This window comes from Lepidothrix coronata, unplaced genomic scaffold (assembly GCF_001604755.1).
Source record: "Lepidothrix coronata isolate B3197 unplaced genomic scaffold, Lepidothrix_coronata-1.0 Scaffold18, whole genome shotgun sequence".
Lineage (NCBI taxonomy): Eukaryota > Metazoa > Chordata > Aves > Passeriformes > Pipridae > Lepidothrix > Lepidothrix coronata.
The window spans coordinates 3,164,877-3,176,628 of NW_016690198.1; the positions used below are offsets into that span (position 1 = coordinate 3,164,877).

At 39.3% G+C, this 11,752-nt stretch overlaps 1 protein-coding gene across 1 annotated transcript in view; it reads right to left on the reverse strand.

The window, feature by feature from the left end:
• MAMDC2 (MAM domain containing 2) overlaps nucleotides 1-11,752 on the reverse strand; it is a 55,896-nt gene that overhangs the window by 18,766 nt on the left and 25,378 nt on the right. The window contains exons 3-6 of the mRNA XM_017807217.1: nucleotides 7,049-7,314; nucleotides 6,243-6,327; nucleotides 5,165-5,302; nucleotides 2,638-2,894 (exon numbers count right to left, since the gene is read on the reverse strand). Of these exons, the coding sequence (XP_017662706.1) occupies nucleotides 2,638-2,894; nucleotides 5,165-5,302; nucleotides 6,243-6,327; nucleotides 7,049-7,314 (746 nt within the window). The remainder of the gene's footprint in view (nucleotides 1-2,637; nucleotides 2,895-5,164; nucleotides 5,303-6,242; nucleotides 6,328-7,048; nucleotides 7,315-11,752) is intronic.

Sequence of the window (11,752 nt, forward strand, 5' to 3'; positions counted from 1 at the left end):
ATTCATCTGCCATATACTCAGCAATAATTTTGGTACATATTTTTGAAATAAAGAATTCTGATCGGATGTTCCAGACAGACTCTAGCACTGTAAATGTTAGGATAAATTAAATTATATCATATCACTTATTAGGGATATAAATCAGAGTCTGACCTCGACACCAGATCTTTGTCCACTCAGGGCCAAGGAAAAAACAAAGGGGACATAGCTCTTCTGCCGCTTTATGAAGCATCAGTTTTAAAGATGTAGTAAGGCTCCTGCCATATTATACAAAGACAGTATTCACAATCTTCAGTTTGTACGAACTAGAACTCCAAAGCTGTCTGATTATTACTGTATCTAAAATCTATCTGGATCAAGAGCTAAAAACCCCATGTTCATTACTCTCCTATTAAAATATTAAGTTTTACTGTTTTCTGTAAACATCCTCAGACACTGAAACCCATGACTTGGAATCAGCTGGCAGGGAAGATTTCCTTTACAAAATTTATTTAAGAACCAGAAAAGCTATTGCTGTGCTTTGTTTACCACAAAGATCAAACAATATTTGTTCTTAGTCATTCCCAAAGGACATGATTTCCTCAAGTAAGTGGAGGACAGTCTATAACTCTTCAGGAAGTGTCTTAAAATTTCTCTTAAGTATCAAAGGTCTGAGTTACAGAAAAACTTTGAGAAGACGCCTGAATCCCAAGGCAACCCCAGGGACAAAACAAGGATATGAGGATAAATGCTTTCAGAGCAAGATCCTGTTCAGTGAAAGCAATGCCTGTGATGTCTTGCCTATGGACGGGAGCCAAACTAGGAGAGCTGTGAAAGAACCCTGAGCAATCTCCTTTAGCCAGATGAAACAAAGAGGAAGACCCTCTTGAAGCAACTGAAGAAATTATATGCAATGTTTAATCTTATTTCTATAAAATAATCTTTAAAATATTTACTGTGTTGGATTACATAAAAATTCACTGGGCAGATTAAAGGCCCATCTAGCCCCATATCTTTTTTCCAACAGAGAGCATCTACAGAGAGAATTGAGGACAATGGCAGGCTTTCAGTTCTTCTTCCCTCACATTACATTCCTGATGGATTCTTTCTTTCCCATTAATTTTTCTAATTAGTTTTTTAACTGATCCAAATAATGGCATGCATAGCATGCTGTGGAAGTGAGTTCTACAGATATGTCATATAAGAAAAAATATTTAGTTTAAAACTGTTACCTGGTAGCTAAGAATTTGGAACAGCAATGTAAATTATGAGAAAAAGGGCACAGTTATATTTTCTGTGTTATTCATGCCTTTTAAGAACCTCTACCATATTCTACTTCAAACTTTATTTTAAGGGCTGAAAACTGCTATTTCGTTAATGTAACTTCTCCATACTTTTGATTATCCACATCTCTCCCTCTTGTAGTTCTAAGATATTCTTTTTTAATTGAGAGGGCTCAAGTTGCATACTCTACTTATCACAAGGGTACCCTGTGCATTCATCCAGAGGTATAACTTCCTCTGTTTTATGGTTTATTCCAGTGTAGACAGTTTCCAAAATTCTGGATGTTTTTTTGAATGCCACTAAGAAATCAGAGGGTATTTTCACAAAACTAGCCACAGTAATGCCAAGCTCTAAGTGATTATTAATTAATTTCCATTGATAGTCCTAGGACTGTTTTTGTCTTCTTCCTTTGTACGTATTGAACCAGTAATTCACATACCATTCAATATTACGAGACTTTATCAGGGCTACTCTCTTTTCCCTTGAAGTCTGACAGCTGAAATGGTTGACTTGATCACTGACGTTTAAGAGTATAAAAGGGCTACGTAACATCTCATGAAAATTAGCTCTACCCCTCACAATTTCTGAAAATCTACAGGTTTATGGTGAATTAGCAAATAACTTAGGTGGAATTAAAGCAAGTAGACAGAATTTATTTGTAATCATAGTATTACAAGTATATATATAGAGAAAGAGTATTTATGTATGCATATATAAATACATAAATTACATATATATGTATAAAATATACATGCAAAGTATATATGTATGTATATAATATATACACACTTTATTTCAATCTTCTAAGTTTGAGGTATTTCTTAGTAAACACTAGGGAATAGAGAATCCAATTTCTTTCTGATATTCTTGAAAGTCATTATAATAACCATCGAGGGTTGTCTTTTACGTCTAAGGACTACTGTACTATTAGGACCCAAGTCTGAACTTTATCTCATGAATTGCAGGGTCATATTAAGGTAGAGAATAGACCTCACATACATTGTAAAAATTGTCTTCTTCAGGGCATTATTTTATGATCCTCAAAAATGGACCATGGAGTCACAGAAATACGGGACTGAGAAAATTATTCAGTCACAACTGAGAAACCTCACATTAGTAGGACTCTACAACCCCCCAAGGTATTCTGATCAAGCACCACAACACCTGACTTCAAAATCAAGCACAAGTATGGAAAGTGATCCCTCCTTGACACTTATGCAAAGGGCAAAGAAAACCACAGATCACCAGCATCTTTATAACCATTTTTCAGATACTGGATGGTCACTGCCATGTTCCTGGCTTAGCCTGAGTTGGCACTCTTATCTGAGGCAACCTGGAAGTCATAGCTGGCCTGTACAGGCAGGATTACTTTACCTCCATGGGGTACGGTGCATTGAAGTCAACTTCTGCCAGTGCCCAGTCTGTACTCAGAGCAGTGTCTGTTTTCCAGATCTCTTCGTAAAAGCCACTCACATCTCTCAAGTAAACAGTAAAAACAATGCTGCTCTCCTGCTTAAGTTGATAATAAAAAGATAAGCATCCAGACATTGGGGCTGTTGTCTTTGGTGAGATTAGCTGGGCCACTTCCTGAAAATGTTTGACATAAACAGAGTCCACGTACATGTAATGACCTATGAGTAGGAAAGAAACTTAGTATAAGTCACAGTATCTCATAGTATATCACAGTATCAGGAGATGAACAGGGAATAAACATATGGCTTAGACCATGTCCTGGCAACAATGATTGCTTTCTAGTAAGTTTTAGTAATTCTAAAAGATTTTTTTTTCTCCTTTCCTCCTACGTACAAGCCAAAGTTGTTTGGTTAAGGTACCACTGGCAAAATAGTCAGTCTCAGCTCTTTCTTAAATATTTGTTATTATTATAAATAAATATTTATATATATATCTGAAAAGTAATAACTCTAAATTTTGGGAGCCATCTATAAATGAAAAACTGTGTAACAATTGTGTAAATTGTCTGCCTACCAACACCTCAGTATAGTATTTAGTCTTTTTTCTGAAAAAAAGGCACTGAAAAGTGCAACCTTTACTGAGGCAACTGAAGTAAATGATCAAGATTATAAGTCGTGTTTTCTCACATTTTACACAGCAGTTCTTTTAACATATCTAATTAATTGGCAAATAACCTTTAATCTGCATATTTCACTGCTTGTATAATTCTGCTTGGTCCATCTAGGATTTGGTTTATATATCTTTACTGAATAGACTGGAGGTTTTTTGTAAAACCTTAAAGAAGACTTTTGGGAGACATTAATAAAAAGAAAAGTGCATTACCCATAAGTACACACTCCCTCCCCCTCAACAGCCAATACGACCTGCAGGATTTTCAAAGGGTACAGCTTCTAAGACTTTGATTTTGGAAGAGCAATCTCAATTTAAACAGGCTACATTCATGTTCACAAATATGCTGTGCATCTCTAGTTTTTCTTCTTCTACACTTCCAGAAACACAGCACCAAACAGTATATGATTAATCAAAAAATGGTTCTTCACAAGTAGAAAACTCAGAAGAGAATGAAGTGTCAAATTGGCAGAGTACTTCAGCATGGACACTGCAAACTGTGCCATTAGGTTTGTATGGGCATCACTAAGATAATTAGCTCATAGTGTTCTCAAAGCTGTAAATGTCACTTCTCACTTCACTGGGGAAAGGAGGTGAAAGGGCTTTCTTGGCTGTGGGTCTCCTCTAGCTTGCCCACTGCCAGGGGAGAGGTGACTTAAGTGACACTTGCCTGAGAAGTTCTCAGCTTCACGTTTACTCTACAGTTTTAGCACATTTCATAGCTTAGCTATTATCTCCCTGGCTGATGCACCTCCATAGTTCAATTCTTGCAAAAAAGAAGGCTCTTTCTTGACTTTAGGCTTCCTGTGGCCTTCTCAGTCAATGGTCAGCAGTGAGGGTTTGGTGTGAAATAGAAATGCTGTGGCTACAAGAAAACATCCCTCCCAGTTGGCAGCATTTCCTGTCACAGTACACATTTAATAGGCTGACCCACTGTCTGTTGTTGAAGTCATGGTAAGTTAAACTTCCATCAAAATTTTACCAGCATTTAGGTGCTGTGACATGATGCAGGGACGGAATTACACTCTGTACTCAACTCACATAATTGTGAAATAAATAAAAAGGCACAGCGGCATGAGTTAAGGAAAGAGGAGCAACCCTGCTTTTCATGATGCCATTCCTTGCACAGTCACAAGCATCACACTGTCTGACACACAGTGTGTTGCAGCAGCCAGGTGTCCTGACCATCACCTGCTGTGGTACATCCTTCTCCATGGCTATGTAAAAAGCTCTCCTCTCAGTGATGTGTCCAGGACAAGGATTTCGTACAAGGCAAGTGCCAAAATTCCTGTAAGTCTTTAGAGCATTCTGCCTCTGAGGGGCTGTACTAACAGCATCACACTAGACTGAAAGAAACAAAACTCCTAAACTGTGCAATTTAATCAGAGAGTTTCCAAGCATGTTTCAATACCTAAGTTTTCCTACTCAACTTTCTCGATAGCCATGGGAAAGAAAATCCCTGCCAGATGTACAAGAATCTAAAACTTAGTGTGGCCCATACTTTTAAAATACACAGAAGGGTGAATATTCCCCCTTTTCATTCAAAATTTTATTCTTACTTTGAGTACCTTTGAATCCTAGCAAAGAGCAAAACAACCTTATTATAAAACTTACATGAAATTTTGTGTGAACACCTGCAAATACCCCAAACTTTTTCTAATCCCCTTTTTATCTCCTGAATGATTCTTACCACCCCACCCCCTGCAATGCTGGGAGAAAATAAATAACTCACATAATAATAACTCCCAGAATGAGAGTCATACATGAATCACAGACTCAGATTTTTCCACTATATTTTTGCTCTACATTTGTTGCTTACCCAGTGCACTGTTAAGTGTGTGGTCTTTGGGCAGGATAGACTGAGAATTGCGAATGTTTCCTCCACCAACAAACCAGTTGACATTGGGATTCCAGCGGTTCACGAAACCACAAAGATGATTTTCTTCAAAGTCACATTCTGCAATTGCAGACACCATCAGCCGAGTGCACACATTTTCATTACAGAAATGGCAAGAGCAAATTGCTAAGCACTGCCCTCACTTCATATATGGCAGTGCAGATAATGCCTGTATTTATAAAACCAGACACAGCACTTATGAGCTCATAATAAACAGAAGCAAACTTAGCCCCCATTTTAGATCATTTTTTAAAAAAATTTCCATTTCCATCATCTTTGGACTAATCTGCTTTTCCATTATTTGTCAATATAGGACTGTTGTAATTTAGAACCAAATAAAGCAGATTTAAAATATACCACTTCATGGTATTAAATGCTTAGAGCAGAACTTTCACTAGTAAATCAGGGATAGCTAGAAACAACACAGGATTAGTATTTCATAACAGTAATGCAACTGCTTTGTTTCCTTCACAGAGCCAAAGAATTGTGACAATTTGCCAGACCTCCCCAGAAATGCAAAGGTCTCTCAGCTTCCTAGACACTGAAATTTTTGAACTTCATTAGCAGTTTTTGGCAAATGTCCTGAGGAAATAGCAGAAACCGTAAATATCAACAGTTTTGGCTCTGCAGCCTGCAAGATGCCACTGTAAGGAAGCATGAGCAGGCAGAGAGCAGAAATAGTATTGCAACTGTTATGTCTAGTATTTGCAGCAGTGCAAAGTTTTTTTAAAAAATAACCCTTATTCCTGCTTGGACAATAAATAACTTTGGAATTAATTATTTTATGTGATATATCTATGTATATCACAGAGACAGGTGAAAAAAACCTCCACTAATTAGTGTGTGTAACCTTACCTTAAAAATCATCTATATTGAACATGGCAGTCAATAAGGAAAAAGCCACTGCCTTTTCTCCAAACCCAGACCTTTAATCCAGCTTTATAACTGCCAACAAGGCTTTTTTCTTTTTATGCAGAGAATATAGGTGTTGAGTACTTACCCATACAATATCCAGGAGTTATTTTGATTTCAAAAATTGCTATACTGGCAGATTTATCTTGTCCCATTTCACCTTCCAGTACAAGCTGTAAAATATAAATCAAGCTGTAAATTTTAGGGTTTCATTATCCTGAATATTTAAACAGGATAAGCAGGAGAATGAATTAAATACATGTGGGGGGCTCATCATCCTTACAGTCAGGAGAGGTGCTTTTGCTGAAAGAGCTTGGCAGAATGCATTAAAGACAGAGCAAATGCTCTTACTTGTGCACAGAAGACACACTGAAGGACAATGAAACAAGGCAAAAAATTCCCACACTTCATTTAAGAGTAACGAATTCCATATTCCTCAGCTGTGGTTACGCAAGATGTTATTGTGAGTGATGCGATGTGATGATTTTTGGGTAGAAATACTCTCCTGTCAGCAATTGACTCTTTCCTGAAAGGCACAGTGGGCAGGAATGAGTGAGTGCAGCTGCAGGTCGAGAACTGGGGAGGTTTCATATCTGCTACATGGCACCAGTTGCTCCACAGGGATGCCAGGAGGTGAAGCATCCTCACTGTAGGGCTCAGCCAGCTGTGCATCCCCGGGAGCTGCTCCACACCTTTGCTGGTCAGAACACAGCCTCATGCCAGCCCTGCTCATGAGTGCTGGGGACAGAGGGGTCAACTGACTGATGTGCTGCCAGCCTTAGAGATGAAAGCGAAGAACAGGGCTCAAAAGAGATTGAATAGGTCAAAAAAGAAGTCTGTACACTCCAACATATGCACCAGAAAGTCTGTGGCATCTACTAAAATTGGGCTTACCTTATACTTCTTTGTGCTGTTCATTAAATCTAAGCTAGCTATGAGCCAGCTGTCTGAGGGCTCCTTGGCTGACCACAGCAAACGATCAAAACTTTCTCCTTCCTGCCTCAGGTACAGGTTGAGCCTGGTGGGATCAGGTGAAGTCTCTAAAGTCGTTGCTATCTGATAAATCAGTCTGACACAGGTCCACTCCTCGGAGTACAGATCTGGGCTGTACAGCACTGCTTTCTCACCCTCGTAAGATGTATCCACAGAAATGTAATGTCCTGAGAACACACACACATCAGAATAATAAATGCCAAAGGCTTTGCTTTTGCATCCCTGGAAAAAGTTCTTATTTAGAAAGGAATGGCAGTTCTGGGGCTAGGTCAGGAGACTGAGACTGCCACTCATCTGGTAAGTCATTTAACCTCTTGATATCCTACTGTACTCACACAAACATGACTTCCTATGTCTCAGAGTGGTTTTAATCACAATTTTTAAACTATCGGAAATCTTAACAGGAAGATGTTGTATCAGCATAAAGCAGATAGCTGTTGATAGAACTGATAGCTGTTGATAGATAATTTACACATGCAGAAATATTTTGCAGGAATATTTAGTTGTTTTATGGATCAAAGTTTTTTAATTTAATTTAAATTTCAAAACAATACATAAAACAAGACATTGCAGCTAAAAACTTCCAAAGCACTTTTGGTTTCAAACATTAAAATTAGAAAGACATTTTTATGTAGTAATATTAATGTGTACAAGGCTGCTGATTTAAGGAAGAGCTAAATGTAAAGCAACGTTTAAATGTATCAGCATTCCCAATCAGATTATTTCAAAATTACTCTCTGGAGCTTGGCCTAAAACACAACCTTCTCTACAAAAAAGAAAGAAATCACAGAACCACAGAATTTTATGAGTTGGAAGGGATAAGGATCATCAAGTCCAACTCCTAGATAAAAATGCACAAAGAGGCCTAAAAAGTGCAAAAGAAACAACGTGTAGAAAAAGAAGGTAACAGTAAATAAATTACAGGAAAACAGAAGCCTGGTCCTGGAGGCTTTACTAAGACATCAAAACCAAGATTAGAAGAGTAAAATGGAATACAGAAGTCACAGAAACCTGAAATGCATTGCCAGAAACAAGTGAAACAAGGAGAAAGAAAATTGTAAAATAAAAATAAATTAAAAATCCCAAACACCACAAAACAAAAACCAAAACAAGACAGGACACCCGTGCCTGAGACACTATCCCATACACAATCAGGAAAATGATCCTTCTCACCTAGTGTCAATGTGTATTAGACAAATCCCATTTCTGATACTAATTCTCAACAGCCAAGCTTGCAAGCACGAGTCATAAGTGCTGTCAGGGACTGTGCCAAGTCAACCTTTGACACAGACACTTTAAAATGCCCAGGCAATATATTTTCTTTTCTTTAATCTCATCTTACTTGACCAAGGAACTTGTCTCAGTTTATATGTGTATGCAAATACCTGTGTAACTTGGAAACTTCAGCAGTTGCGCTGATGTTAAACGCACTGCTTGTCTTTGAGACATACTCTGCCCTCCCAAACCCTGACTCAACCCTCCAAGCCCAAGCCACCCTGAGGTTGCTTCCCAGGAGCTCCCCCGTTGCCTTTTCAAAAGTATTCTCTTTGATTTGAGAAAAAAATCATCCTCATGAACAGTCACCACCCCCTCAAGGCAAAGAGCAGGTACAGATTTGCTCTAGGAGGTTCCCAAAGTCCTCTCCCATACACTCCTGGGAAGATGCCAGGAGCAAGACAGCCACTCTGTCAACACCTGATTCTTTGGGCAGTGCATGTTACAGCATCCACCCTGCATCTGCTCTCTCTCTCACCTGCAGACAGAGTGCACAGTAACCCATTTGTACTGTACACTTTGTTTAACACATGTAAGATAAATGATTGCAGCTCTAACCAGTATAAGAGGCCATGCAAACAGAGAAATGTGCAAGTTGTTTCCCTTCCCTTTTTAGGGAATGGAAGTTTTTTTTGCCTCTTATAATTTCTCTTTATATCTACTCTCTGTTTTTAGTCTGTTGGGGAAAGAGACAAAATCACTGGTTAAGTGCAAGTAACTTGTTACTGCAGCAGCATTTGAAAGAAAAATAAACAGAGGAATACTTAAAAATAGGTCCCTAATGTCCATGCCAAATACTTAATCTGCCACTACATAAATGTGAGTCCATAAAACATCTACTTGCATGCAGATATCCAGTTAGTTCACAAAAGTTAACACTCACAGCATTTATTTGCTGGCATGTGCCAGCCGAAGGTATGCATGTTTTTTCACAGGAAGATAAAGGAAATTCACCAAGGCTCCATCAGAAGTTGAATGCTTCTTGCACATTTTTTTAAATCGATGTAAGTGGCAATATCCCATTCAGATGAAGAATTTACATTTTTTGACTAGTCTGAATTTGGATCATTTTACAAAGAAACCTACAATTCAGAATCCATACTGGCAATTTCAGTTTAGATTTAAGCCCTATTTTTGTCTGCACTTCAAGAGAAACTCCATAGGAAACAGATCTTTCTTATAATAGTAAACTTTTTTCCCCCCCCAGAATAAATTAGTGTTGATATAGGAAAATATATTCACAGGAAGACCTCAAATTGCCAGCTATGAAGCTTAGATGGCTCCCTGGTTTTAAGACTTAATTATAAGTAGACTAAGGTTCTTCTACAAAAATAGTGGTTTAAAAGAAAACCTCTTACAATTTCCAGTAGTGATGATTATGTTACTGTAAACTTGACTCTGTGTTCTCTGTGTGCTATACACTTGCTCTCACTTTGTCTGATTCCCCACATATATGAGAACAAAGAACTCTCTCTTTAATTGATGTGCTCTCACCCCCAACCTAATCATTTTAGCATCTTTTGAAAGTTTAAGTGTGTAATTGGCTCCACTGATATCAATGTGAGGACTGATGGAGAGCTTCATGGGTAAGTTTAAATGCTTTGCTAATCAGGATCAGGGAGCCTGGCACTTGGCAGCACCAAGCACAGAAAATGCTAAAATTAAACTTCTTCCGAATGAATGCTGACATTGACTAAATGGCCTTTACCCTAAACTGTATTTCAGCAATAGCAACGACGTGTGTTAGCTGCAGAAAGGAAGGTCTCACAATGCAGACCACATGGACTGACACAGAGCAATTGTGAGAGCAAACCAATGCCAAGAGAGGGCTCCTTGGAGTAAAGAAGCAGACAACTTTCCACATTTGTTTTTGGGAGTAACAGAAGGTTATTTACCAGTCTATGAAGAATTTGATGAATGCACAGTGCTCTAGCCTGGAATCTCATTAAAAATACAATGTGCAGCTCCATTTTGCAGCATGCCACAGTCCTCCTGAAAATCCCTATGGCACTTAATTTATAGCAGTCATTCAGGAGTTATCAAGAGAGGGTTACTCTTCAAAATCACAGGAGATTTTTGAAAATCAGAGGTAATCACAAAACTCTAGGAAAACACAGAAGATACAGAAACACAAGCATGCAATTTTTGGCAATTACTTGCTCAGGGAGTAGATGCAGCCCTAACCAGTGTAAGGGGCTGTGCAAATACAGGAAGGCTGCACTTTCTTTTCCATTTTGTAATTGCCATGATTTTTTTAATATCATGGAGAGCGGCTTGGCAACGACATCAGCTAATTCCCTCAGGACTCTGGGATGCATCTCGTCACATATGCTCAGATTCCTCACGTGGTCGCAAAGCTGATTGTCTTTATGGTGGGAGAGGCCTGCCTCCCCCAGCCCCGTTTTACAGTCTATCCACTCAAGAGATGTAGGAAGAGAGGTTGAAAGTGAAAGCTGAGACAAAAAATTGTTGAGTACCTCAGCCTGCTCGTCCTTGTTACCGGTTTGCCAGCCTTGCTTATCGAGGAGGTAAACACTTTGACCTTCTTTTTTTGGCTGACGCTCCTGTCGAAGCCATTCTTGTTACTCTTTGTGACCCTTCTCAAGTTCAGCTGCAGTTTTCCCTTGGCCTTCCTCATCCCATCCTTACACAACTGGGACACCTTACACTTCTCAGGACACCTGTCCCTGCTTCCACTGCCTGTGGATTTCTTTCTTGCCCATTAGTTTGAGCAGCAGGTCCTGACTCAGCCATGCTGGTCTCTTCCTTGCCTGAACTTTTGCTGCTGGGGGACGCTAGTTCTTGTGTTCTACAGAAGGCATCCTTAAAGATCTGCCAGATCTCTTCTGCTCTCTTGTCCCTCAGAGCAGCTTACAAAGGGGTCCTATTGACTAACTCCTTGACAACCTGGAAGTTTGCTTTCCTAAAATTCATGGTTCTGACTTGACTCTTCTCCTGGCCCATACGCCTCAGGACTGTGAAATTCACCAGTGTGCAATCACTGCAGCCCAGGCTGCCTCCAGTCTTGATGGCCCTGATCACTTGTGTTGGTGACCAGCAAGTCTAGCATCACATCCCCTCTGGTGGCCCTGTCTATTACCTGGCCTGAAAAATTATTCTCAATGCACTTCAGGAGTCTACTGGATTGCCTACAGCTCACTGTACTACTTTCCCAGCAGAAGGCAGGGTGGTTGAAGTCTTCCAGCAGGATGAGAGCCTGCAAGTGCGATGCCTCCTGTGGCTGGAGCAAGAAGCCTTTGTCAATAGGCTGCCCTTGATCAAGTGACCTGTAGTAAATGCCACCCATGTGGTTCCCTTTATTGTCTTGGT